General features: G+C 48.2%; 1 protein-coding gene across 2 annotated transcripts; it reads right to left on the bottom strand.

Annotated features, from left to right (window-relative positions):
• Positions 1 to 27001, bottom strand: Scimp (SLP adaptor and CSK interacting membrane protein). 2 transcript variants are annotated; one of them, XM_087910385.1, is made up of 6 exons: positions 26791 to 27001; positions 15594 to 15758; positions 10844 to 10967; positions 8382 to 8445; positions 5587 to 5660; positions 1 to 3007 (listed from the first exon to the last, which is right to left on the bottom strand). In XM_087910385.1, exons 3-6 carry the CDS (start codon positions 10953 to 10955, stop codon positions 2811 to 2813), a joined length of 447 nt encoding a protein of 148 aa, XP_087766511.1. In that variant the 5' UTR covers positions 10956 to 10967; positions 15594 to 15758; positions 26791 to 27001; the 3' UTR covers positions 1 to 2810. The 2 variants fall into 2 exon arrangements, with proteins under 2 accessions (XP_087766511.1, XP_087766510.1); XM_087910384.1 differs by lacking the exon at positions 15594 to 15758 and having other exon boundaries at positions 26791 to 26995.
• Between the last annotated feature and the right edge of the window lie 674 nt (positions 27002 to 27675).

The following is a 27675-nucleotide window of genomic DNA, read 5'->3' as shown; positions in this document are numbered from 1 at the left end:
TTATAGATGTCCAAACTTTTTATTTTATTTTTGTTGGCGATTAAGCTGTTTGTTACATCTCCCTGTGTGTTCAACATTCAAAAAATATATTTATTAAGTGCTTTCTACGTGCCAGGATTCGCTCTAGACACTGTCCTACCCTAAGGAGACTTGGATTGGTCACTTACACATCGCTGTGACCCAGAGACTTGAGGGGACAACTTAGAGAAGAAAGGATTTCTTTTGGTTCGTGATTTTAGAGCGTTCAGAACATGGTCACCCGGCTTGCGTTTCTAGGCCTGTTATGAGGCAAACGGCATGATGTATGAGCAGGCAGGAATGGCTGCTTCACTACAGGGTAACCGGAATTAGAAAGCCCAAGAGAAGCAGATAAGACGAGGACCCGGCAGAACACACCCCTTCACAATACATCCCCGGCAACCACCACTTCCTTCAGCTAGCCCTCACCCCCTAACACTGCCAGACCCTCCCAAAATAGCACCCCCAGCTGGGGAACAAATACTCAACACGTGAGCCCGTGGGGGACACTACGTTTTAAACCACGACAAGCCCCCAGAATAGGAAGAACAGAGAGTAGTGTCCAGTCATGTATGAAGGAGGCCTCTCCTAGAGCCAAGGAATCATGAAAGCCTGCGGGAGTTCATTCATTCATCCAGTTGATCAGTGGACATACGCATTGACCATCTGCTGCGTGCCAGGAACAGGGAAAACATTGGAGAGAAAGCCCACCCCTTCTCTGACGTCACCTTTGGTCCAATGGTAAGGCAAGACTCACGAACTGACCATTACAGATGCTAGAGTTTTGAGGGGAAAACACCTATGAAGGCAACCACTATATCCAGGACAGTGAGGAGGACGGCACAGTGCCCACATGTTGGGAAGTGCCTAAGAAGCAAAGGTGGGGAGGAATATCATGTAGAGCAGGGGCAGGAGAGACCATAGCAAAGGTATTTTGTTTGTTTTTTGGTTTTCAAGGCAGGGTTTCTTGTGTAACTCACTCTGTAGACCGGCTGGCCTTGAACTCACAGAGATCCACCTGCCTCTGCCTCCCGAGTGCTGGGATTAAAGGCGTGTGCCACCACTGCCCAGCTAGCAAAGATATTTTCTTTTCTCTCTCTCTCTCTCTCTCTCTCTCTCTCTCTCTCTCTTTTAAACAGAAGCCTTTTTAAAAATATTTTTATGGTTTATTTAACTTTATTCTATGTGCATTGGTGTGAAGGTGTCAGATCCCCTGCAACTGGATCTTCAGACAGTTGTGAGCTGCCATGTGGGTGCTGGGAACTGAACCCGGGTCCTCTGGAAGAACAGTCAATACCCTTAAACCACTGAGCCATCTCTCCAGCCCCGCAAAGGTATTTTCAAATGAAGGAAATACACTGGCAGGGTGGAGGTTGCCAGGAGGTGGTGAGCAAAAAGATAACAAAATTCTGACGAATCTTGTAAGTCTTGTAAGGTGTTTAAGAGGGAATGTTCGCTTAAGAAAATCACCAGCTGCCAAACAGGGTTTTGGCGTGTGAGACACCAGAGGCAGGACACTGAATAGAGGCTCTTAAAGTTCTCTTTGGGAAGTGCTGGCCATGGCTGACCTCAGAGTGGTGATGGAACAGCATAGTCAACAGGACGTGGGGAACGCTGGCAATAAAGGATGTGAGAAAGGATGCTAATTTCTGCCCTCAGCAATGGAGAAAGTAACCCAACACAAGAAGCCCGGGCTTGGGAGTAGGTCTCCATGGACTGTGCTGGACTTGAGGGTCCTGTGGGGATAATAGACGGACATAGCTGCAGGTTGTACAGCCTGGAACTGTAGAGGGTGCTCAGCTGGGGCCTGCAGTGGGGAGTCCTTAGGCCAGAGGAGGCTCCGAGTCCTGCGGATGCTGGGGACGTCACTCAGGAGCACTCAGAGGAAGGTGAGAGATAACACCCAGGAAAGATAGGGATGGAAAGGACAGCAATATAGACTCAGAGATGTAATAATGAAAGTTACAGAAAAGGATGCTAAGCTCTGAACTCTTATTTTGAATGAGCTGCTTCCGCCTGGTGCTGTCTGAAGACTCTTTGGGGAAGCCTTCTTTTCCTGGCACCGCCAGCAGAGCTGGAGGCGGAAGTCAGAAGGCCACTTGTGTCCTTTGTTGACTGTTAAAAATACTGTTCAAAAGCACATGAAATAAGATTCTGTAAGAACTCGACTCTCTTTGATGAGTTTGGTCCACATTCTGTAAAGGTACTGGGGGTTGGAGTGTGAGTGGGTGGGGTGGCTTCACAAGAACAAAACACAGTTCCTCTCCTTCCAGACTCTCAGAGTGTGGTGACCTGCGTACCTCAAGAACCCTCAGCTATAATGACGAGCCCCAGCCTCTAAGAGGTGCAGGAGTGGGTGAGGCCTGGAAGGAGGGAGGCAGGCATCCAAGCCATGGTCTAGATAGGGAGGTTCCACACAATCAAATACCAAGACTTAAGATCCCTCAGACCCACGTTTACCAAGGGAACAAAGAGGGATGTGGAAAAATGAGTCAATGTTCACAGGCCCAGTGGCCCACACTAAGGAAACAGCCTCCAGAGAAGTGCAAGGGCTAGACCTCTGAGTCTCAGGGCGGAGCTTCTGGAGTATCAGAAACACGAGGAACATCATCTGGAGCATCAGGACGTGCGGAGCATCAGGACGTGCGGAGCATCAGGACGTGCGGAGCATCGGGAACAACAGAAGCATCGGGAACATCAAACTGTCCTGTCTCTGCTGTAGCTCCTACGTAGGTGGCTTCCTCTAGGGTTTGGGAAGTGCTTGTGTTACAGTCCAACCATTCTAGGTTATTCTAAAATGAGCTATGTAAGTCCTTTTCAGCTTGCCAAGAAGGCGTGGTTGTTTTAGATTGCTGGTTTTCAGCGCTTGCTGGGATCTCAACATCATCGTAGTCGTTTTCGGAGCCTGAGATGGAAAAGACCTTCTTGTTTCTAACTTTCCTCACTGATGAGTACCAAGCTAGTGGTTGACTTGGCACTTCCTGTGGGGCTAAAGCGCAGAAACAGGGTCATTACAATGCAAGTCCTCTGAGCTTTGAGGCTGTTACAGACCTTCCCACTTCCTGGAAGGCCAGTTCCCCATTTCACAGATGGAAACCAGTCATAGACATGACACACATCTCAGGATCGCCCAAGTGTATGAGTGGCAAATGCTGGGCAGCTCTCCTGACTCCCACATCTCTGCTTTCAGACCCTCACATCCAGGGAGCTATGATGCAAACACTTAGGAAACAGACCACAGCCTGTTGCTAGGTGACCTCAGCTGTGTCCACAGATCTCAGATCACAAGGATCTGATGAGCTTGTTGGTGCATCCCTCCCCACACCCTAGGCTGCTCCCCAGGACCCTTTGCCATTGCTTACATGCAAATCTGCCCCCTAAGAAGGAAGGAAATGGGGTGTGTATGTGTGTGTGGGTTGTTTTCAAAGATAGAATCACTGCAGTATGAGTTTACAGCAGGGATGAGAATGCTTGCCCCGCTCATCTGTGGCTTGAGGACGATTTTCCTGAGGCTTGTGCGCTGGGGACTTGGCCACCAATGCGGTGTGTGTGTGAGGGTGAGCTCAGCCGTTAACAGTTCCTCCTGCTTTGCAGAGGTCCTGAGTTCAGTTCCCAGCGACTGTATCAGGTGGCTTGCATCCACCTCTAACTCCAGCCCCAGGAGACCCAGTGCCCTCTTCTGGACTCTGGACACGGTGCACATGTGGGCAGACACTCAAACATATACGAACACAAAACTAAAATAAGGAATTTTTTTTGTTTGTTTTTGTTTTAGGAGATAGAGCCTAGTTAGAAGTGATATGGGTCCTTCTCTTTGCTCTCTACTTGTGTCCTACCACGTGTCCCTCTGTCACATGGGCTCCGGCCATGATGCCATGTTTGTCATGTGATGTAGCTTTCCAGTGCCATGCTGTCTGGACACTCAACCACCTAAGCTGCCAACAAAATAAGCCTCTTTTTTAAAAAGCTACCCAGCCTGGGGTATTTTGTCGTAATAAACGAAAATGGATTAACACACTGACAAGTAGCTTAGCTACACCCATAATGAGAATCAGATTTGCCTCCACAATAATCTTATCTTCCTCCAAGGAAACTGAAAAACCATTGCCATCCCATTTCCTATAAAATGAATTTATGTTTAGACTCCAGAGGTCAGTTAGTTTGGTGATCATGGGTAAGTCACTTAACTGCCCTGGGTCTCAGTATTGTCTTGTCCTCTGTCCAAGGAGCAATGATAGCCTTCAGTTTCACAGAGCTATGAGGACTTAAATGAGGTTGTGTCTAGCAGGGAGCCAGTCAAGGGAACCAGGAAGCGTTCAGGAATAGTGGGGCTCACCTGTAATCATTTTATTTTATTTTGTTTTGTTTTGGTTTTTTGTTTTTTTTAAGACAGGGTTTCTCTGTAGCTTTGTACTCTGTCTTGGAACTAGCTCTTGTAGACCAGACTGGCCTTGAACTCATAGAGATCCACCTGCCTCTACCTCTCAAGTGCTGGGATTAAAGGCGTGTGCCATCACTGCCCAGCTCACCTGTAATCGTAACACTTGGGAAATGAAGGCAGAAGGAGGAGTTCAAGGTAATCCTTGGCTGCTAAGGGAGTTTAAGGTCAGCCTGGTTACATGAGACCCTGCATCAAAAATCAAAACGAGGGCTGGAGAGATGGCTCCAGAGGTTAAGAGCATCGCCTGCTCTTCCAAAGGTCCTGAGTTCAATTCCCAGCAACCACATGGTGGCTCACAACCATCTATAATGAGGTCTGGTGCCTTCTTCTGGCCTGCAGGCATGCGCACAGACAGAATATTGTATACATGATAAATAAATAAATAAATAAAATTAAAAAAATCAAAACGAAACGCTAAAAGGAACTGGGGAGACAGTTCAGTCTGCAAAGTACTTGCCTTGCAAGCATGAGGACCCAAGTTTGATCCTCAGAACCCATAGCTGTCTGTCTGTCTCTCTGTCTATATGTGTGGTGGTCAGGGTGGCACACAGCTGTAATCCCAGGGCAGGGCAGATCCCTAGGGCTCACTGGCCTGCCTGCCTCATCTGCTTGGTGAGTTCCAGTCAATGAAAGGTTTGGTCTTTTGTAACAGGGTTTCCCTGTGTAGCCCTGGCTGGTCCAGAACTCTTTCTGTAGACCAGGTTGGTCTTGAACTCACAAAGATGAGTTCTCCCGAGTGCCAGGACTAAAGGCTTGTGTCACCACTGCCCAACTGCAAGACTTCTAAAAAAGGTGGGTGGTGCCCAGGAACCACAGCTGAGGGTTGTCCCCTGACTGTCACATGCATATTATTCATTCTTTACACCTGTACACACACAGATACACACTAAAGTTTAAAAAAAAAGCCACCGCCTCCAACAGGAAGAACCCTACCTAGATACTGAAGTAGTTAAGGCCTTTATCTCAGAGTCCCTGGTTCCTTCCACAACCACAGAAATGGTTGCCCCGCTGTTGAAGCCGCCCAGCCTGTAGTGTCTCGTTAGTAAGCTAAATAAGGAGCTCCACACATTCATCACACGTTCATTATCCTACCCAGAGTGAAGCTGTTATCAGTAAAATGTACTTACCAGGGTCTCCTAGAAAGGGTGAACCCCTGGGTGGCAGAGCAGGTAACTGCCTTGGTGATGGATTCAGAACATTCCTAGAGAGGGGGAGAAAGAGAGGGAAAGGAAGAAGGAGAGAAAGAGAGAGAGAGTCAGTGGTTGGTATGAATCAAGCCTACTGCCAGCTGCTTTGTAAGACATCAAGGCCAATGAATGGGTTGAAGATTCAGAGCTAGATTCCCACACATTGGAAGCATTTCCACCGCTTTCTAGATTCTGCATTCTGTTTCTGTCACCCCAAAGAAATCATTTCCTCTAGTCCAGGGGTGGCCAGGGATCGTCCCTAGAGCACAGCCTACATCCTTCTGTGTGACCACGGCATCAGGTGTATTTCAGTTTGCAAGACAGATGGACTTCCTCCTGATGTTAAGTATCAGCCCCGTAACCAGCAACATTGCTGCGAGTTTACCACGTATGTGTCCAGAATGTTCCAAGTGGGGCCGTTCACAACAGCACAGCTGTTACAGATGCTAAATGGCTCCTCAAAGGCCCAGCTTGGCACTGTTGGAAAGGGGTAAAAAAATTTAGGAGTTGGGGTCTCGTGGGGAGTTTTCAAAGGTGGCCGTGGTCCCCAAGTCCCTTCCTCTCTTCACCCCTCCTCTTGTCCCTGGCTATGAGATGGGCGGTTTTATTCGATGGTGCACTCCCTCCGTGATGCACTGCCTCACCACAGGCCCAAAGCAGCAGGGCTAACCAATCCTGGACTAGAAACTGGAGAATGTGAGCCAAGAGAAACCTCTTCTCTTTCTAAGCTGATTGCCTCAGGCATTTGTTACAGGAACAGAAGCTTACACACAGTTCACGCCTGCTCACAGGACGTGGGACAGACTGACCATAGCCTCCTCCTACAGTGGGATGCTCTGCAGCAAGCAGAGCGAACAACCTACAACTGCATTCAATGAGTCTGACCACAACAGCATTGACCTGGGGTTGTAGCTCGATAGTGGAGCCTGGAATACTGTATGTGAGGCCCTGGGACTGAACTGACCCCCAGTACTGAAAAAAATGAGCAAAAGATGCAAAACACTGTGTGCTGTTCTGTTCATGTCAAGCACAAAACAATCAACAACAAACACCTCTCTGATTCCTTCTGGCTAGTAGGAATTTGGGGGCACCATGACTCAAGGCCTTAGAAAGTAAGTATCTGTGGTGTTAGCGGAATCCACGCATGAGCTGGGCATTGTTACCTATGTCTGCTCTGTTCATGGGAAGTTGTTGAGTGGTATGCTTCCTGGAAACATTTTCCTGTAGCAATACCACACTTCTGTGGGAAGTTTCCACTGTACCAGCAAGGCATTGGCCATCTGGCTGTGATACATGATTGGCTTACTCATCAGTGGGATCAGACTGGGCAAGGAGAGGTTCTATTTGCTGGTCTCTTCAAACCCCAATAAAATACATTTTAGAAAAGTATATATATATATATATATATATATATATATATATATATATATATATATATACTTTTTTCTTTTGCATAGTCAATGACTTTTGCAATGGCAAAAGTCAGTCATTGCCTGAGTCCTGGGTGATCACCTCTCAGCTTTGAGAGTATCAAGTTGACAACCACTGTATTTATGCACCTGGAACTTTGGTTACTCCTGATGGTTATGCTCATGATATCATTTATGGGGGATGCCTGCTTCTGTTCGTCTGGACCCTTGACTCCTGGAGGGGCTGGAGGCTGCATAGCTTAAGTCAGTCATGGGCTGTCTATCACGATCCCTGTGTACCAAGGCTCAGCTGAGCTGCCCGGGTCTGTGATGAGCAGCCCGGGTCTGTGATGAGCTGCCCGGGTCTGTGATGAGCTGCCCGGGTCTGTGATGTTTCACATGAGTTGACACACATATTTACATACACAGCTGCTGAGATCTGTCCTCAGGACTAGCAGAGAAGGACAGCTGGAGGCGTTGTGTCTGGTTCCTCCTAGAGTCCATCTCATTTGGCTTTTTTCTTCTGTGGATTTTATCTATTTTTGACTGTATTAAACCGTAGCTGTGCTGGGCATGGTGGTGCATACCTTTGATCCCAGCACTCAGGAGGCTGAGGAAAATGGATCTCTGTGAGTTTGAGACTGGCCTGGTCTACTTAGTGAGTTCCAGGCTAGCCAGAGATGGATAGTAGAATCCTGTCTCAAACAAACAAACAAATGACTGTGTGAGTGAGACAACTTCTAGGTCCCAGGAGTCCCTCTCGTGAATCCTTGTTCCTAACCTCAGCACAGACAGCACTAAATCACAAGAAGAAGTAAAGCTGGTGCTCGGGCTGGAGGATTCTGTTCCCAGCACCCACACGGTGGCTTACAGTTGTCCCTCATTCCAGGTTCTGGGAATCCAGATGCCATCCTTCTTGGGCATCAGGCACACACATGGTGCATAGACATACATGTAGGTAAAACATTCATACTCATAAAAATAAATCTTTAAAGGGGGAAGCGAATACTTTGCTTGTAGACAACTTTGTCAGAGGATCACACTTGCAATCTGCGTGAGGAAAAGAAGTATTCCTGAGCCTGCAGCCCAAAGCCTAACAGCAACCTCTGCCAGGATAGATGCTCTCAGGGAGTCTCCTGCAGCTGATGCCAGAGGGGCGCTGCACCCACAGTGCCCCGGACCTCCCTCCTGCCGCAGATGGAGACTCCGTCTCACCAGCTCCATAGGAAAGGGCATTTCAGATGCACCAGAGCAATAGTGGAAGGGCCCTGGTGGCAGTGACCAGATAGCTCTCAAGGCTGAACAGCAGGGATCTCCCCCACTTACTCGTACATCTTCTCTTCGTCTCTCCCGTTAGGTTTCCAGGGCTTGGCAATCGACCATTTCTTGCCTGTGGGGGGAAACCATGTTCACTTAGGACACATTAGTGAAAGCTGTGACTTCAGCATTTTGCAGTCCTTGGAAAACCAGCAGATCCAGGATGTGTGGAGGGGAACTGCCAAGATGTAATAGTCTTAGGAACTCCTAGCTTTGAAGTGACGGAACTGGCATTTGGACCCTGGCCATAAAGTCACAGAGCCTGGGTGGTGACCCAGGCCTGGCAACAGCCACGTGGGCTGTTTCATGGCTTGATTGGCACGAGGTAGGTTGTGTGGCAATAGGCAGGAGTGGTCGGGATGAAATGAACTAAGGAAGGGAAGAATATTTTGGCTGTAATATGCTGGGTGTGTGTGATGGCTATTATGGTATTATTATTATTATTAGAAATCAACTTGACTATGTCTGGGATGTACTAAATGCCCAAAATGACTGGGCATACCTGTGAGAGATTTTTGTTTAATGAAGTCATTTGAAGTAGGAAGATCCACTTCTAATTCAGCTCTTTGAGGTGGGAAGACCCACCTCTAATCTGGGTCACAACTTCCGTTGGCAGCCTATATAGCGGACATGGAAGAAGGAAGCCTGGCTCTCTGTCTGCTTGCTCTTGCTTTCGCTGGCAAATCCATTCCTTCACTGACATTAGCGCCCACTTCTTCAGGATCCCAGCACATACTGAGACCAGCTGAGACATCCAGCCATGTGGACTGAACTCTTGGACTTTCTGTTCATCGTCAGCCATTGTTGGACCAGGTGAATGACAGCCTGTTAGCCATTCTACTAAATCCCTTTTCTCTCTATAGACACAGAGAGATTCATTCTACAAGTTATATTCCCCCAGAGACTCCGCGCTGAAGCAGTACATACATTATTATTTGCCATAACCTATTGTTCACAGGGGTCAGCCCAGATAAAAGTGGGAAAATAAGGGCTTTTGTCAAGGGTCATGTTTTTGTTCATATCTGAGAATGAAAGGTTTAACATTTTTAGCTCATTATTTATTTATGTGTGCATACACATGTTCATATCACATATGTGGAGGTCAGAGGGCAACTTTGGGGACTCTGTTCTTTCTTTTCAGCAAGAGTCCTGGGGATCAAACTCAGATTTTAGGCTTAATGGCAATTAACTTTACCTGCTGAGCCGCCTCACTAGCCTAAAAGAATTGTTTGTTGGTGGTGGTGGCGCACGCCTTTAATCCCAGCATTCGGGAGGCAAAGGCAGGTGGATCTCTGTGAGTTCGAGACCAGCCTGGTCTACAAGAGCTAGTTCTAGGACAGGCTCCAATGCTACAAAGAAACCCTGTCTCGAAAAACAAACAAAACAAACAAACAAAAAAACCAAAGCAAATAAAAAAATAATTAAAAGTCAGCCAATGGATAGAGGAGTGTATGAGCCTCAGACTCTCTCTTTAAAAATTATATTAATTGTATAAAGTAATGCAGTTCAGAGTAAACACACCCCCTTTTTTTAAAGAGTCATTACTTAATGGGTTCTGGGAAAAGATTAAATTGGGAACCCAGGACACTTGAGATCTGAAACCAGTTCTGCCTCCAATACCTGGAATACCTCCGTGAAGGCTCGGCCTCCCTCTGGGCTTCTTCTCAGTTCTAAAAGAGAGGTGGGAAACCAAGCCGAAAAGACTTCGCTGCTGTGTAGCCTTGTGCCCTTAAGCAGATGCCTGGAGGGCAGTGCCCTGATCACCTAGAGAGGCGTGTGCACCAGGGCAGCCTGTGCACTGTGTACCACCCCTGGGCACGCTCCTGGCTTAGCCCACATTGTACTTTTCTTTTAAAGGACTAGGACCTCAAGGGACCATGCCACTGATTCGGGTTTATGTTCCTGGAGATAAACAGCAAACTGGAAAACCCACTTACGAATAATCTAAAGTTACTGTTAATATCCAGGCAGTCACTTTGTCTGAGGAGGCCAAAAACCTCTGGTCAAGTTGGAGATATGAGCAGAAAACAGGTCTTAGAGAGAGAAGGCAGTCGTGGTGGCAAAACACATTCATCGCAGATTGCGTCTGTGTCTTAACGCATGCTCGAGACGGTTGGCTTTCTACAGACTTCTGTTAGCTCCCTTCTGAGCCCCACAGAAAAGATGACGTCAGCACCAGGCAGAAACGGTTCCTGCCCCAGTGCCTGGAGACAGACCCTCTATTACTGCCTCTGCTATTACCCAAATCCTCTGACAAGGTCTTTGGAGATAAATCTACCCCCCCCCCCTTCACTACACAGATGAGAAACTGAGGCCCAGGACAGAGGTCAGTGGTGTGGCTAGACACCACAAGCAAAGTGCGTGATGCTCCACCTAAGCTTAACCCTTGCACGCCCAGGTGGATCCGAGCTCCGCTGTACTGACATCACCTGCCCCACCTCCACCTGCCCAGGGAAGATGGCCATCATTACCTTGTCTAAACTGCCTCCTGTAGACACAGTACAGGATGAGACCCAGGACCAAGGAGACAACGATAATGGCCGCAGCCAAGAGGATCCAGAAATTGTCCCTCCACCAACTCATTGCTGCGGAAGCCTAAGGAGAACAGAGACAGAGGCATGAGGCACGAGTGGAAAGCCTGCAGGGGGCGCTGTCACCCTCTGTGCTTCCTGACACATCTGCTGAGGAACCAGAGTCAACCCTTACAGACAATGCCTCGGTAGGGTAGGCCGCAGGCCAGTCACTCATCTTCTGAGTTATGCTCCGCCTGTCACCCGGCACTGATGGTGCCAATTACTTCATGGGGGTTTGTGAGGTTTAGCTGTAAGGCACTCCGGAAACAGAGGGCATGAGACACGGCAGAGGGGAAGATGTACCCCTGAGAGCAGTTCCCAGCTGCAGATCTTTATGTCACAAAGACAAGAGACATTCTTCATTTCTATGGAGAGAGAACTGTGTTGTGGTTTGTTGTGGGCTTGGGGGAAACAGCCTGACGGGTGCTATGGTTTGAATGTGGCTTACTCCACTGGAACTCACGCTGGGCCTTGGCTACCATGGCGCAGAATTGAGAAGTGGTGAGAGGTTTTTTTTTTTTAATTATTGGATATGTATGAGTGTTTTGGTTGTATGTATCTCTGTGTACCACATGTGTTCCTGGTGTCCATGGAGCCAGAAAAGAGTGCCAGATCCTCTGGAATTGGAGTTTTGAACAGTGAGCTGCCATGTGGGTGCTGGGAGTCAAACCCTGAACCTCAGGAAACGTGACTGGTGCTTTTAACAGCTGAGCCATTTCTCCAGCAGAGAGTCTAGATTGGAGGCCCCCATCATATCACTCCCCTCGCCAGGTGGTGGTGGTGCACACCTTTAACCCCAGCACCCGGAGACAGAGGCAGGTGGATCTCTGTGAGCTCGAGGTCAGGCCATCCTGGTTTATAGGACAACAAGGTCTACACAGAGAAACCCTGTCTTAAAAAAAACAAAACAAAACAACACGACAAAAACCGAAAACAAACCCCTCTCCTCAGAGCTCAGGGAATCCCGTGGAAGAGGAGGTAGAAGTGTGTAAGGACGGGAGGGGATGGAAGACACCAGGATAACACAGTCCTCTGAATCAACTAAGCGAGTCACACAGGGGCTCACAGAGACCGGAGCAGCACTCACAGAGCCTGCATGGGTCTGCCCTAGGTCCTCCGTGCATATATTATAGCTATTAGCTTAGTAGTTTCATGGGAGAAAGGGAGTGGATCCGGGGTGGAGGGAGGTAGGGAGGAACCTGGAGGAACAGAGCAAGGGGAAACTATAACTGGATACACGGAGTGAGAGAAGAATCTATTTTCAATTTTAACAAACTGACAGCAGCCAACGAGACGGACTAGAGAAGAGTCTTAGGTTAGCAGTAGAGGGTGAGCTCAAGAATCAAGCCAGCCACACCACAGTTAGACAGCCCCACAGTGGAAAGTGGCCAGTGCATTTATAGGTGAGTTATGCGCTAGTCCTAAGAGCCACCGGAAGCCGCTGTGTGCAAGAATCCCTGGAAAGAATCCATGTTTGCACAGGCTGGAGGGCTGGCTAAAACATCAATGGTGTGGAGAGCCTGGAAGTTCGTATGTAGCTTCAGAACCTAGAGACAGTTTATCTCGGCCTGTGCCAGCCCCTGAAGAGCCATCCTTGCCCGCCTCTCTTGGGAACTAACATCCTGTGACTAGAGCCAACGTCCTGACCAACAGACTGTATTAACTTAACCGAAACCCTGCTTCCACCAACCAAAAGGCTAAGAATGCTCTCAGCTAGTATCTGAAGCCGAGAGCTAAGATTTTTCTGGAGTTGCAACCTATCTCTTTGATTTTTTTGTTTTGTTTTGTTTTGTGTGAGACAGAGTTTCTCTGTGTAGCCCTGGCTGTCCTAGAACTCACTCTATAGACCAGACTGCACTCAGACTCAGAGATCTTGCTGCTGACTCCTGAGTGCTGGAATTGAAGACATGGGCCACAATACCTGGCCATCTGTATGAAGTTTTTAACTCACCAGTGTGTTTTTTAAATGTCTTGATTTGAGACTAGAGAGAGATGATCTGGTGATTAAGAACACTTGTTGCTCTTACAGAGGACCTGAGTTCAATTCCAAGCACCCACATCAAGTAACTCTCAAGCATCTCTCAGGGTATCTTTCACCTCTGGCCTCTGTACCTGTATGTACATGCGCGCGCGCACACACACACCCCATAGTTGAAAATGATGAAAATAGGTGCTGGAGAGATGGCTCAGTGGCTAAGAACACTGGCTGCCCTTCCAGAGATCCTGGTTTCATTCCCAGAAACCTCATGGAGACTCACAACCATGTGTAACTCCAGTTTCTGGGCATCTGACACCCTCTTCTGGCCTCTGAGAGCGCTGTGCACACTTAGTGCACAGATACACATGCAGTTAAAGCACTCATATACATAAAAATAAATACATCTTTTAAAAATGATAAAAATAAATATTTTTCCAAGTCTTGATTTATGACTTTCTTTGTCATGTTAACGTAAAAACTTAACTCACGAAACTAGCACACATCGGAACATGGAATGGAGGTAGCCTGAACCATTCTGCCTAGGCCGTCATCATTCATATTTGGCTCTAGAATAAACAAACTCTCTCAGCTCCCTTAAAGTGAGAGCTGTTTTTCCATTGACACTGTATTGTAACTCATTATCAAACCTTTAGTAACATGCATGACCCCCAACTGGCATGAGCAGAGCCTGAGGCTGAGAATGACAGACGCGCAGTGGCTTCCCAAGCCAGGCAGGACACGTGAGCAGGCAGAGTGAGCAGTAGATGCCAGGCTGCAAGAGAAAGTAGGGAAGGAGCTGGGGGAGCCTTCAGTAATAGGGGAACTGCTGGAGAGAGATCAGGCTCTTCATCCATGGACTGGGCACTGTGAAAGTTGGAGACTAAGGGAGGGAGGGGTCCTTGGACATGTCCTGGCGTCTTGGTTACACGACAGTCAATTTCCCGTGTCTTTGTGGAGGCAATGGAGCCTCAGGCATGGATATTCACATGGCGCCATTTCAGACTGACGCTTTGGAGTAACAGTAGTAGCATTTAAAAGTGTCAAGGCAGTTAGCAGAGAAACAAGGCAGAATTAGGATGCAGGAAAGCAAGCTGGCTTGTCTTCCTCCACTCAAAAATGTTTTATGAGGTGGGGAAATCAAATGTGTACAGCTAGCACTCATTGAGATGATTTATCCTGTACTTTTTATTCTGGGTGGTTTTTGGGATTTGTCAATGCACTGAAGATTTACTCTTAGGCCCTGAAGTGTCTACTCCCTGTGACTTGATTCACATCTAGGCCCGCAGTGTGGAGGTTTTACTGTTGATCACTTTTCTGTGGTGTGCAAAAGAGAACAACAGAGAAAGAAGAACTAAACAAAATGAAAATGGAAACTGGAAATGCCTCTTGGCACACGCCTGTGAAGCTTGGTTTACAGGGTTCACGAAAGTTCAAAAAACAAACAACAAACACAAACCAAGAGAACCCTGGACTTACTATGGGATCTTCGCTCTCTTGACAAACAGGAATAACGTTGCTCTCTTTAGCTTTGGGGAACCAGATAGACAAAAAGATCTGTGGGTGGGCGAGTGGATAGATAGACAGACAGAATTATCTTCCTTTTTTTTTTGTTTATCCCCCTCCTGTTCAAATGCTTGTCTCTTGGTTCTTTGTCTATCTGTATTCTACAGTTTTCTTCCTTCCTTCCTTCCTTCCTTCCTTCCTTCCTTGTCTTTCTCTCATTAAGTTTCTCCAAAAGTCGCACATAGCTGCACTTAGAGCGACAGAGACTGATATGGGAGACACATTGTTGTGTTGGAAGACTGGGTAAAAGGAGGGAGGTTAGCCAGGGGCCATCATTCTCATTGTCAACTCTCTATGCTACCTGACTTTTGAACTACTTGTATCCACTCTGATAAAATGGTAGTGGGAGAGAGAGAGAGAGAGAGAGAGAGAGAGAGAGAGAGAGAGAGAGAGCGAGCACCATATGGTGTGCTTCCACTGGAAACCATTGTTTAAGTCTCAAAATTAAATAAATTGCATTTTCACTAGACTCTTGGGAAAGACAGAGGGAGAATGATGTTTCCAGGAAGTGAAACCACGAACCATTTCAGAGTAGCATAGGGGCTAAAGGTTTTCCTTTCTTCTAAGTTTTCTTAGAAATGAAACTGGATTTGCCATCCATGTTTCGAGTGTGTCCAGGGCCCTGAACGTCTGTGAAATGTATTCCCATCTCTCACTTCGTCCTCAGCCCTCACCCTGTTCTCCAGATGGGGAGCAAAGATCAAGGAAAAGGGACCTTCCCAAGGTCACCCAGAACGGCCAGAATGCTCTCTGTGTCACAGGGCCTTCATCTGGTGATAATAATGTCTCAAGTCACCATGGAATGGCCAATTGGAGTTCACACACCCTGCTTTAGAAGGAGAACCACTGGCTGTGACGTGGTAGCGGCAATCCCCCAGAGCAAATGCTCAGTGCCCACCACGGATAATGCTCTGCAGTCAGCCCCTCCTCCGTGGACTATGGAGGAACGTTTTTTCACCCCCTCCTCCGTGGACTGTGGAGGAATGCTTTCTCATTTCCCTCCTCCGTGGACTGTGGAGAGACACTTTCTCATCCTCTCCTCTGTGGACTGTGGAGAGACACTTTCTTATCCTCTCCTCTGTGGACTGTGGAGGAATGTTTTCTCACCCCCTTCTCCGTGGACTGTGGAGGAACACTTTCTCATCCCCTCCTCTGTGGACTGTGGAGGAACGTCTTCTCATCCCCTCCTCCGTGGACTGTGGAGGAACGCTTTCTCATTTCCCTCCTCTGTGGACTGTGGAGAGACACTTTCTCAGCCCTCTCCTCCGTGGACTGTGGGGAGATATTTTTTTTCAGTGGGTCAGAGTAATTTGTCAAGCTGAGAGAGACCAAAGAGAATCACATTCCATTTCCAGTCTGATGTCACCTGAGACCACCAGGCTAGTTCAATAGTCAAGGTGCTTCCAGACAGGAGAGGTGTTCTGTGGAGGAGATATATGGGCATTACATGCACAGGGGTGGGGGGTGGAGGGATGGAGGTGGGTGGGGGTTGCAGTCTCTGGAAAGAGAGAGAAACCAAATTTTACTCTGGTCTCAGCATAAGGCCAAGCGGTAAATAAGACTGTAGGTTGCAGGATTGCTGAGTGTGGGACAAACACTTGCCTGTCTGAGAGGATTGCCCAAGGCTGTGGCCACAACTCTTAGAGGACAGTAGACTTCTCAAGGGCAGCCTATTTGAGAGGCTGGGCCAGGGGCATGACTTGAACCCAGGAGCCTGGGGCCAGCCTGGGCAGCACAAGGAGACTACATATCTTTAAAAGATGCTATAATGCTGGCTGGAGATATGTGGTTAAGGGCACTGGATGCTCTTCTAGAGACCTGGGTTCCGTTTCCAGCACCCACATGGCTGGCTCCAGTTCCAGGGAATCCAGTGCCTTCTGGTCTCTGCAGGCACTGCACATACATGATGCTCACATGTAGGCGCTGGTAAACAGTCATACACATAAAATAAAGTTTAAAAAGTCATCTTTCAGTTCTGGAGGTCAGAAGCTCATGAATATCTTACTTGTCAGTCTAAAACCAAAGGACTATCTATGGCCTTGGGTTTCAGAGACTCTCAGAGAGAATCTATTTTCTTATCTCTTTGGCTTCTAGAAGCCACTCACAGTCCTTGGCTGGTGACCGTTTTCCTCTCTTTAAAGTCAATCCTGTTCCATGCTCTGATCATTCTTCTGTTGTCACATCTACCCCCAAGCTCTTCCACTGCCTTTCTTCCCTGTGCAAGGACTCTTGGGATTACACTGATTCCATTCTCTGACTCAGGATGATTTTCACACCTCAGTCAGATAATTAGAAGCCTTGATTCCCATTCACTATGAACTCTGGCATAATCACGTGCTGTGGGATAACCCCTCTGTATGCTGTGAATATATTTTTATTACCACTGGTTAATAAAGAAGTTGCTTTGGCCTCTAGTCAGGCAGGATAGAGTCAGATTGAAAATCCAAGCAGAGATACAGGGAGAAGGGTGAAGTTGGAGAGATACCAGGGAGCCTCTGGAGCAATAAGGTATACCGGAGAACAGATAACACCACGAAGTCAGGTGGCAAAATATAGATTAATAGAAACTGGTTAATTTAAGTGGCAAGAGTTATGTAGTAATAAGCCTGAGCAATATGCAGAATGGTTTGTAACTAATAGTAAACCTCTGAGCAATTATTTTAAAAGTGGCTCCGCTGGACCAGGCGGGACAGAAAAGCCACCATCTACATTTTCTCTGTATCAGCATGAGTTCCACACCTTGGTCAGCTAATTAGATGTCTTGATTCCCATTTACTATGAGCTCTGGCATAATCAGGGTCTGGGAATTTGGATGTGGGCATTTTGAGGAAGGCAAGGGCTATGACACAGATGATACCATGCTCACTCCTCTTGAATTAAATCTGACCCATGGGCTTATATTACTACATTTCAAAAATATTTTCCCATCTTTGTGGTAGTTCAAGAAGGAGTTTGGGAAACAGTGGATTGATTCTGTCATCTTCGGTGAGAAGTCAGTTGCCCGGTGCTGGTGTTGTCATGTTGGTCACGAAGCACAGGGTCTCTCTCAGGCTACCACACTGGAGAAGTAATCTTTGTCATCAAGGCAGAGGGGTCCTCAAAGCAGGACTCATGCTTGGGGTAAAGCAGGGCTCTCAGAGCCAAAGTGGGGCCTTTGAGATCAACTGTGCTACTCACAACAGTTAGAACACTGCAGGCAGCGCTACACTGTGTTGTCGAGGGGACAATGACCAGGGTAAAGAGTGTACATGTTCCACGCACAGGCGCTTGGTGTTTTGGAAAACCTTCAATCCTCTGTTAGCTGCATCCATTGATGTAGAACCTGTGACCGGAGAGATGACCACATTTCCGTTTCACAGAAGAGGAAGCAGAACTCAGGTTAAGAAACTTGCGGACTGGCAACCTGAGATTCCAGCTCAGACACCAGAGTGTGGACTCTGTTTCCTCTGCCACCTTGACATGAAACCCACAAAATCCTTCTCTTCATAACAGAACCGAAAGCAGAACCATTGCTAAAATTTTCCAATATTTGCAAGACTTCAGGGTCTCACTGCAGCTCGCTGCCCATAAAGGGAACCTCAGTATAAGGACACCCAGAATACCCAACTGTAGCCAGGTGTGGTGGTGCACGCCTTTGATCCTTGCACTCAAGAGGCAGAGGCCAGTGGGGCTCTGTGAGTTCAAGCCCAGCCTGCTCTACATATCAAGCTCCAGGTCAGCCGGGACTACATAGTGAGACCGTGCTGACTTTCCACTAGTTTCATTACTCTACATGCCTCGTAGAGGCATTACACGTGTAATCCTCGCAATAGCTCTACGTGCTAAGTACTCACCACTATTTTCCCATTTTACAGGTAGAAAATAAAGGCCTGGGAGAGCTTAACAAGACTGCAGAGCAAATAAGTGAAGCCAAACCCAAGTCTGTCTGACTCTAGGGCCTTAACTTTTGACCACTAAGTCTGGGTATCTCAGAAACTTTGGATTGCCTGGGACATTTTGAAGATGTGTTGAACTACAAGGTCTTGTGACCTGCTCCACTTCCAATTCTGACCTGTGGCTCTGTATCAGCATATTCGACAGGCCATCTAGAAGGTTCTGTGGCCTCAGTGAAGAGCCCCACATGCGGCTGGTCTGCAGGGTGCCTATTCCCTGGAGCTGCCCTAGGGGGCGGCAGCAGGAACTGGATGGAATGAAAGGCCTTGAAAACACACCTTGAACCCAGAGAGCTCCCCCGTTCTTGTCCTGGTCCCTGGACGGCTACCACCAATGCACAAGTTTCCTTTCACCAGCAAGGCTGCAAGCTGACTTTGTTTCTACTTCCTCTTCATTTAAACTCGCTTGCCTTCACATCGAGGAAGACAAACTAACTCCCTGGTGCCTCTGTTTTCCTCTCAGGACCCGGCTCTCTAGGGTCCCGGAGGACAGTCATAGCTGATGTAATGTGGATGTTGAAATGCAGTTCCGAGGGGATAAAGTGGACCCAGGAAGCCTCTCTGTCCTCCTTGCTTCGTGTCCCCTCCCTACCACATAACACGTCCTTGCTCCAGTGTTCAGAATGCATGCGCACTGCTCCCTAGCTCCGAGTCATCCCGCCCGTAGCCTCAGAGATTTATAGAATCTATAAATCTGTAGTTCGGGGGAGATGGGGGTGAGGGATGGAATGAGAAAGAACTTAGGAGGAGGGATTGTTATGGGAAATGAAGGGGGAAGGTGCCCTCCTGGAATGGGAAACCCTGAATTTCAAGAAGCGAAGGGTCTGAGGCCCAATGAGTGCTGTTTGTTTATAACGGGACCTCATCTTGTTATTGACTGTGAAGGTTCCAGAAGGGAGGAGAAAAATGAAATGCAGGGGTGGAAGAGAGAGGAGAGGCTTCAGAACGGAGACAATCCATAGTAGGTCGCTCTTTCAAACCAGGACAAGGGTCAGGGGAGGAGGGATGCTGAACAGAACCAGAGAAAAGATAGGGTGTTGGGAGCTCACACCCAAAACTTCCGTTTCTCCCAAGGTAGGAAATAAAGTACTGGGGTAGACCAGGGCTTTGAGACGGTGCTCCCAAGTGAGCAGCGAAGTCCTCTACCACTTTCCAGCCCAGCTTTCTCACCCTGCCTCTCCCTACGGCACTTACTTCTGCAGCCTCCCTTCCTTCCTGCCTGAACCCCCTGAGTGCTCCCCAGCTCTGGAAGAGCGCCCCTGACCCACAGTAGTCTATGATGGATGGACGAAACGCTTCTTTCCCCACCCATATGGTGATGGCGACTTTTCCCTGTCTATTGTGTGTTCATTTGGTCATCGTCTCCCTCGCTGGTGTGTAAACACCGTGCCAGCAGAGCCCTTGCTTCTCTCTTTACCAATATGCTCCCGGTGTCTAGATCAGCTGGACACCAGGTGATTCACGCGTGTCTGTGGATGTATGAATGACTAACGGATACGACAGCCTTTTTCTCCCTTGTGGATAGACAACCCCGGGGGCCATGCAGCCTGGGAGTGAACAACGGCTGCGCCTTTGTGAGGCACCCTTTGCAGTTACCGCCCCTTTCCTCCTTTGCAAGGCTAGTGCTGGTCCCTTAGCCTGACACTTTAACATCTAAACATAAACTACCCCTAAATGACTAAGACGATAACCGCCGGGGCTGAGGATGTGGCTCCACGGCGAACGGCCTGCCTCGTACGCAAAAGCTCAGAGATCAATTCCCAGCACCATAAATAAAAAGGGGATACTTGCGAGTGATCTTTATGTAGCTCTTCAGAGCCAGAACAATGGTGACCTTGAGTTACATCACAATGAGCAAGACTTCTTATTTTTCCCTTCTCTCCATTAGGTGACACAGTAAACTGCTCCAAGGTTTAACTTGCAGAAAGTGGAGCTGTCTGGAGAATGATGGGAACCAGCCGTAGGAGACTGCAATCTTACAGCCAGAGAAACATGGAAAGGAACCACATGCCCTGAATGACAAAGACCACACAGAGGTAGCCACCTGCCCACTGCCCCCTACACCTCGTCCTCTCTTCCCATGTGAAATTCTTCTCATGCATCCAGCTTCCCTGGGATCAGGCACTGAGGACGACAGCATTCATCTCCTAGGCCCCCGCTCCGTGAATGAAATGGATCTCTTTCCCACCCGTACTGTCCTGATTTTGGCTTTTGTGCAGTGAGCTGTCAGATCCATGCTTGGTAATAGATAAAGTTTCGACTGAGGGCCTCAAGTTCCTGCCCTGTGTAGTATTATTTCCCAACCACCTCTTTAGGACACATGGCCTTAGGTGGACCCGCTGTCTTCCATTGTCACCCACCACTGGGGTAGAAGGTAGTTTGGGAAGTAGAGACCATTTCGAGCACTGAGGCAGGGACATTCTAGCTGCCCCCCCTGGAGGTTCTGCATTCCTCAAGTTACCAGGGCATTTTCCAGGAGCCCCAAGGAGCCTAATGTACAGTTTTAGGGGCAAGGATTGAGCAAGACACTCCACAGAGGGATGGTGGTTGAGCAAGGTAGGAAAGCAAGGAAGGAAGGGGAATTGCTATCCCAGCCTCAACTTGCTCTTTTCCAGAAAGCATTTCTGGGGAGCCAGGGGCCATACTTCATCCTTCATCAGGAATGCCTGAGACTAATGAGTTTAATCCCAGTGCTTGGGAGGCAGAGGCATGTGGATCTCTGTGAGCTCCAGGCCAGCTTGATCAACACAGCAAAGTTCTGTGCCAGCCAGGATTGCATAGAGAGACCCTGTAAGAAAGAAAGAGAGAGAGGGAGGGAGAGAGGGAGGAAAGGAGAGAGGGGGGGGGAGAGAGAGAGAGAGAGAGAGAGAGAGAGAGAGAGAGAGAGAGAGAGGAAGGAAGCAGGGAGGGAGGATGGAGGAAAGGAAGGAAAAAGACAGGAAAAAGGAAGGAAGACAGGAAGGAAGAAAGAGAGCAGGAGGGAGGGAGGGAGTAAGATGATTTGCAACGCGGAAAGTCGTACGCACTAACAGAAATGTGAAGCCTTGATCTGGGCACCCAGGGAGCAGGTTTCTTTCTCCCAACTTGCTGAGTACCAGCTTGCTGGGCACCGATTTGTTGGGCAGCCGCATCTGTCTCTGGAACAAGACCCTTAATGTCTCCATTAAGGTTCTGAAACTTTTCCAAGAGATGACACATGCGAGCGAGCTCTGAGGCTCACCAGACACAGGCGTTATCAAGAGCAAAACCACAGAGTTCTCTTTACAATTCCATCACTTCAGGAAGGGCGGCCATGTTCCCTGGGAGGTTACAGAATACTCACCGGCATTAGCCAGGCTGCCGGTAGAAACCGGGGAGGGTTGGGTTCCTCTGGGCTATAAAGGGGCAGCTGTGAGCTAGGATCTAGAAGGACAAGTATGAGAAACGGGATAGGAGGAAACCAAGCAGAAGCCAGTGGCTGGTCGAAGCCTGGAGAAGCCTGAGGTAGAGGTGCTTAGGGATGCAGTGGTGAAGGCAGGGCTGTATGGCATTGGGTCCGTGGTTGTTCGCAGATGCGAGGTGCACCCCTTTGGTGATGCACCCCTCTGGCGAACACCCACCCAGTCCTTGATAAGCTCTCCGCATCAACCAATGCTTTCTCGAGCATACGTGTTTCGGTGGTGTGGGAACCAGGAAGAGGCCTCCGTTCATATGTGAGTAGTCAGCTCAGTGTCCCCCACAGAAGCCATGACTAGAAAGAAAGGGATGCCTCCTAAGTGGCTCCCCACACTTGCTAGCCAGGCTTGAAAGGCTCCGAAGCAGGGCATGGGATGAGGGTTGGAGCTGATTTCAAAGGCATAGCCAAGCCTGCCAGTATGAGCAGCTCCTGCCTGGTTCCTGTCTAGTTGCCTGTCTGTCCTTGATGACGGTCAGGAGTCCGTATTCCTACCTGACCACCTTGATGACATGCATCCTGGAAATGGCCCTGCGGATACTTAATGACAACTTATGTGTGGACAGGACGGGGCTATAAAAAGGGTCCGGTGTCTCTGCTCATTCTGTAGTCTTCCATTTCTGTGGGAGGCAGGCAAGCTCAGCCCCCATCTTTCTGTTCCCCTCAGCCTCCATATCTCACCTCCTTCCCTGGCCTTCACATCTATCATCTTGTCTCTCTACTCCAGTGCATCAACCCAGGTTCCAGTCGCCTGGGCAGTCGGTCACTTTGCTGTCCCCTCTCGCCTGTCCGGCCCATTGTTGGCTGCCACATATAAATACGACCCCTCGTTGTCTTTCTGTAGCTCCTAACCAGTTAAGCAGAGTTAAATACAAGCTCCTAAGGTCAGCGAGCATGGCCAAATCCATCCTAGTGGGCACCTGCCTACCATGACAGCCTTAGCAACCCCCATACTTCCTGGGTCCCGTTGAGCCTTTGCTCTGCAAGGGACCTGCAGTTCCGGAGTCCTGGCATTCTCACTGGCCTCCTGGCTTGGGACTCACTCTGTCGGCTTAAAGCAGTGATGCGCGAGAGTCCTGAACTGACTGACCAGTGGGCCTCCGAGCGGTGACAGCCCTCGTGGCTCATATACAGGAACTCCCTAGGGACAAGAGCCAGCTGCTTACCTTGAGTCTGCATTTGCATACCAAGCATTGTGTTTTTTATTTAGATATTATGCAAAAATCAATAAAAATGGAAGCACTTCCTGTAGAAGCATAATTCACAGTTTAGAGTCAAACTGAAGTAGCATGGAGACAATGTCAACTCTCCACACCCAAACTTGGAAATCCTTTTAATCTGACGGCTGGAAGGAGGGACATGGAGACAGAGGCAGGGGTACTGGCGCAGACACCTCCTGTCCTTCAGTCCTTCCATCTGCCCTGTTCACTGCCTGACTCTGAGGAAGGGCCTCAGGGTACTCCAGACGGGTCTTAAGCACCCCATTTTTTGAGTCAGTCTTCAGTTCTCCTGTCAGATGGAATACGATGTATAACTCCCATTTTTACATAAAGAGTCATTCACCAATGACTTCTTAAATTATTCATAGCTACTACAAGGTGATGTTTTTGAACTAATATATCAGGCTCCTAGAGTTTGCTGAGGATGCCTACTCATCCCCTAGAAAGCTGGACACCGCGGCTCCTGGAAGGCCCACACCCTGCTCCTGGAAGTGTGGGGTTTCCCAATTAGAGGAAAGGCTGTCAGTCTGGAAGAAGCAGTCATGGCTGTGACGCCTGAGCTTTGTGTTTGGTTTTGTTTGACACAGGGTTTCTCTGTAACCCTGGCTGTTCTGAAAGTCTCTGTATAAGTCAGGCTGGCCTCAAACTCACAGAGATTCATCTGCCTCCACCACTCCAGTGCCACCACATCTGGTCTGATTTTTTTAAGATCTAAAAAAATTATTTTGAGTCTATTATGCATAGGGCATGAGATGCGAGGGTTAAGGTGACTGAGCCTTACATCGAGCTTATTATAACGATGTCTTTCTGGGGGAAAGGAGGGCGTGCAGGCGTGGAGGACTTTAGGGGAGGGTGTGGACGGCAAGCAAAAGAGTTTTGGTGATTTGTAATCATGTATTATGATTGATTTATCTTCTTCACCAATTAAATTTATTATGGGGCATCTATAATGCACACACATGTTAATACTGTATGTGGGCCAATAATTTTTCAGTAACTTGATATTCATATATCGTTGTTTAAAAATACATTTTGTCCATTAAACCTGTTGCTAAAGAAGATATCTACATATGTAAAACATATTTACACATCTATGTATTTGTTTGTGCTGCTTGGTAGATATTTCCTTTGTGAATCTCTGTGAGGTTTTCTGTTGTTTGCTTGTTTAGTGCTGAGAATTAACCCTAGGCTTCCAGAGGCATAAGCTACATCCCTAGCCCATGACTCTTTAAATAATATGCGATATTTTACTAAAGTAAATGGGTTGATCAAGTTCCTGGTAAATGAATGGACCTACATTGTTTTATAAACAGAATTATAAAATGACTCTTTTTTTGTGTGCAGGGGTTGAGACAGGGGCTCTCTACAGAGCCCTGGATGTTCTAGAACTTATTATATAGAAGAGCCTGGTCTTGAACTCACAGAGATCCACCTGCTTCTGCCTCTCAAGTACTAGGATTAAAAGCCTGGCAATAAAATGTTTTCGTAGAAAACCCCATGAAGACGTTTCTATTCTGCTGTAGTGAAGCAGGGGAAGGCACCATGATTGTATACCTATTCTGTATTCTGCACTGGCTTTCTGGCCCACCGTCTAATGATGACATCATGGTTAGTGTTCCATTAAAAATGATGCCGGGTCAGAATGCAAATCCTGTAGCGCTGACAAGGTGAGGTACTTATGCATTATGAATGGTCATCGTCTTTGTTAATTAAACTTGTTAGGAACTAGCTGTGATGCCTGCTTGTGTTAGCCCAGTGTATGGGGACAATACTGGACTGGCAGTTGGCCACACTGCCATACTGCTGCATGCATGTCTGTCAAGCTGATAACTTATCAAACCAGGACAGCTGCACATTAATCTTGAATCTGATTTATTTTCTCATAAGACTGAACTCTGTTCATACATGCTCAGCCATCAATAGCTTGTTGCTTGCCTAGCAAATTTGTCTGCAAACAGTGAGGGGATGTATCTATTTGCCAGGAAAAGGGAAGGTGAGGAAAGAAAAGGAGGAAAAAAGGAAGGGAAAGGGGAGATGTAAAGAGAAGGGAGGAGAAGGAAGGAAGGGGGAGGAAGAACCAGAACTCTGTCCTAACAAATTTCTGAGGAAACTGATCCTCCCACATGGATAAAACATGACTTTTGGGGAGCTGGAGAGATGACTCAGTGGTTAAGAGCACTGGCTGCTCTTTCAGAAGATTCCCAGATTCAATTTCCAGCACCATGTGGTGCCTCACAACCATTTGTAACTCCAGTTTCAGGGATCTTAACATCTGAGTTATCTCTCCAGCCTCCTTTTTCTTTCACTGTCTTATCAGGCTGCGCTGGAGCTTCTGGATTCAGCATTCTTCCTTCCCGGCCTTCTGGTGCGGGCCTGTGACCAGCGCATCTGGCAGCAAGGCCACTTTTAATGTTCCTTTAGACATATACATATACACAGCCTCCAGTTTATCCTGGACAAACTTACCAGAGTAGTAAGTCAAGGAAGGACGAGGCTTAAGAGCAAGTGCATAGTGGGTGGAGAGATGGAGAGATGGCTCAGCGACTAAGAGTTTATGTTGCTCTTTCCAAGGGCCCAGTACCCATCCCAGGGACCTAGAACTCCAGCACCACAGGCTCTGATGCCTTTGACCTCCTCAGATGCGTGCAAGCACGCATGTACACACACATACACACACACACACACACACATCATTAAAAAATAAATCCTTTTTCCGAGCGGTGGTGCACTCGGGAGGCAGAGACAGGTGGATCTCTGTGTTTTCGAGGCCAGTATGGTCTACAGAGTGAGTTCCAGGACAGCCAAGGCTACACAGAGAAACCCCGTCTCCAAAAACCAAATAAATAATAAACAGACAAACAAACCCTTTTTAAAAGTCACAGTCAGATTAAAGAGAGGTAAGAGAGCCCATGGAAGAAGACATGGGAAAGCTGAACCCAGTTTTCCATCAAAATTAATTTTCCAGGCATGAGACACATGTTTTTAATCCCAGCACTCAGGAGGCAGAGGCAGGAGGATCTCTATGAGTTCCAAGCCAACCTGATCTACAAAGCAAGTTCCAGGACAGCCAGGGCTATTATAGAGAGAAACCCTATCTCGAAAAACCAAAAACCAAAACCAAACAAAAAGATTAATTTTCCAGAGACCAAAAGCAGATGGCTCAATCAAGATCTCATGCTAGCCTAACTAACACCCAAGTCCTGAGGCCTCTGGAGGTAGATAGGAGCCTTGTGAATCCCAAATACCAGAAACCGAGAGACAAAAGTACCAAGAGTCATGGTGTTCTAATTCTTACATCCGACTGCACCAAGATGCAGCCTGAGTTTATGAAGTTAGCATTTTGCTTGCCCCAGCACAGAGTCGTGAGGTCCTCTAACTACTGAATAGCAAATGTCACCATCATTACCCAGACAGTGGTAACACCTTACACTTTACACATCTCACTCCCAACCAATCAGCCTGAGAGATGAACTTTATCATCCCTGACACACGCACTGGAGAAGTAAAGAGATGGCTGAGATCACCCAGCAGCAATGGCACAGCAGACTCTTCAAGGCCCTTGTTCCTCCAGTTGCCCCTGACAGTGTACCAGTCTCAGGCGACAGTCCCTCAGCCCTTGCCTGAGAGATTGCGCGTTTGGCCACATGTCTCACCAACGTGGACGGATGACTACAGTGGAAATAGCAAGACGCCGTCCTTAGGAAAGATGAAGCACTTACCTGGACTGCCGGGGTGTTCGTTGCAAGCAGCTGGGGTGACAGCAGTGGACTGAGGGCTGTGTTCAGGCACAGCTGGGGTGAGGCCTTGCTCGCCCACGTACCCTCACTCACCCTGAAAGGCAACAGGCACCAGCCAGACCGTACTTCCTCTTTCTGGTCAGCCCATGGCTGTCATCCCCGTTCCAGGGAAGCTGACTACCCCAAGTTTTCTTGACGCTAGAATCTTCCCAGGGCTTCTTGTGGCTCCAGCAGAGACCCACAAAGTCTCGTCATGGGGTGGAAGGGCGTTCCAGGATGGGTCAGGCTCCAGTGTGAATGACTGAGGGGTTCCCATGGGGTAAGTCCCCCTTGAACATTTCTAGGCACAGTCATGTGGGGCTCAAGAAGAGAGACGGGTCCCTGAGTCCACCCAGAGAGGCATGATGGGAGACAAGTGACAGACCCACTATCCCACAAGAGTGACTCTCGAACCCCTAGAGCTCCTGGTCCAGCTTCTGCTCAGAGGGGGGAAGGAAAAGGCTGCCAGTGTCTGAGAGAGCATAGTCGAGGCTGGCCTTGAGTGTGTGAGCTTCCCACCTCCATCTTCCTCGTACTAGGATTACAAGTGCATGCCACCACACCCAGGCAGTGGACCATTGGGATTGAGTTAAGTCATTCCCTACCGTGCTGTGAGAGAGAATTCCCAGGGATGCTCACAGACTCTGGAAATGGAAGCTTGGGCTGTGGAAACGAGAAACCACTTTGCAGAAGATCTTACCATGAGCAGTCACGCCAGGGTGGTAAAGATGTGCTTGAGGTCACCCTCCAAGGGAGGGGCTGCCCTGGCACCCTGGCACAAGGATGACCACCAAAGTGACTGGCAAAGGTTCCCCTACCTGCTCAGGA

Source organism: Myodes glareolus, chromosome 9 (assembly GCF_982192425.1).
Source record: "Myodes glareolus chromosome 9, mMyoGla1.1, whole genome shotgun sequence".
Taxonomy (NCBI): Eukaryota; Metazoa; Chordata; class Mammalia; order Rodentia; family Cricetidae; genus Myodes; species Myodes glareolus.
The sequence above is the reverse complement of the archived record's forward strand: the minus strand, read 5'-3'. Positions and strand labels throughout refer to the sequence as shown.